The sequence below is a fragment of the Trichechus manatus genome, unplaced genomic scaffold (genome assembly GCF_000243295.1).
Source record: "Trichechus manatus latirostris isolate Lorelei unplaced genomic scaffold, TriManLat1.0 scaffold00317, whole genome shotgun sequence".
NCBI classification, from domain to species: domain Eukaryota; kingdom Metazoa; phylum Chordata; class Mammalia; order Sirenia; family Trichechidae; genus Trichechus; species Trichechus manatus.
This window is the reverse complement of record NW_004444253.1, coordinates 368,379-369,482: the sequence shown is the minus strand read 5'-3', so window position 1 is coordinate 369,482 and position 1,104 is coordinate 368,379. Positions and strand designations below refer to the sequence as shown.

Below are 1,104 nucleotides of genomic sequence, written 5' to 3'. Positions count from 1 at the left end.
GTCAGCCTGGCCCTCGGCCTGACCGGGTCTCCCCGACTGTGCACACCGTGGTCATGCATCAGCCTGGCCCAGGCTACTGCCCACTGTTCATCCTCCCATTCCTTGTTGTTAACTTACTTATTGGATCAGGATTTCAAAGCAAAATTATGTTTTCAGTATTGAGCTGTTCTGGGCCTCTTCCTTTAGCACAGACGAGCAGCAGATGGTCTGCTAGGCATGACTGAACTGGCTGTTCAGGCGTCTCCTTGGCCTCCTGCCCTCAGCTAGTGGACTGAGGCGGCAGGCAGCCCCCAGGGCCCCGTCGCTGTGCTTGCCGTAGACCCTATGGCATCAGCTGGTGAGGCCTCCAGAGTGGTCCACAGCCCGGGGATACTGGTGTGGGGTCTGCGTCCTCAGGTTGGCTTACAGCCATGGTGCCGGGACAGTGGGCGGGCGTGTGTGACACCACCGCGTGCTCCCCACAGGCCCAAGAAGCTCCGCTTCCACCCGAAGCAGCTGTACTTTTCTGCCAGGCAGGGTGAGCTGCAGAAGGTGCTGCTCATGCTGGGTGAGTGTGTCCACGCCGCCACATGGAGGCCCCTGTCACCCTTGACGCTGCATGGGGCTCCTCATTACCTGTGACACTGCATGGGGCTCCCTGTTACCCCCATCACTGCACGGGGCTCCCCGTTACCCCAACAGTGCATGAGGCCCCATGTCACATGTGACACTGATGGAGCTCCCCATCACCCCCATCACCACTCACGGCTCCCCATTACTCCCATCACCACTCAGGGCTCCCCATCACCCCCGACACTGCATGGGGCTCCCTGTCACTCCTGACAGTGCATGGGGCTCCCCATTACCCCCCGACACTTCACAGGGCTCCCTGTCACTCCCAACACTGCATGCGGCTCCCCATCACCCTTTGGGGCTCCCTGTTACCCCTGACACTGCATGGCGCTCCAATCACCCTGCTGACACTGCATGGGGCTTCTCATTACCCCTGACACTACAGGGGTCCCCTGTCACCCTCATCACTGCACAGGGGTCCCCATTACCCTCAGCACTGCACAGGGGTCCCCATTACCCTCATCACTGCACAGGGGTCCCCATTACCCTCAG

General features: G+C 60.7%; 1 protein-coding gene across 6 annotated transcripts in view; it reads left to right on the top strand.

Moving 5' to 3' along the window:
- EHMT1 (euchromatic histone lysine methyltransferase 1) overlaps positions 1 to 1,104 on the top strand; it is a 231,313-nt gene that overhangs the window by 179,817 nt on the left and 50,392 nt on the right. For all 6 annotated transcript variants that reach the window (XM_023725491.1, XM_023725492.1, XM_023725490.1 and 3 more), the window contains one exon: positions 465 to 547. In XM_023725491.1, coding sequence (XP_023581259.1) covers positions 465 to 547 — 83 coding nt within the window. The remainder of the gene's footprint in view (positions 1 to 464; positions 548 to 1,104) is intronic.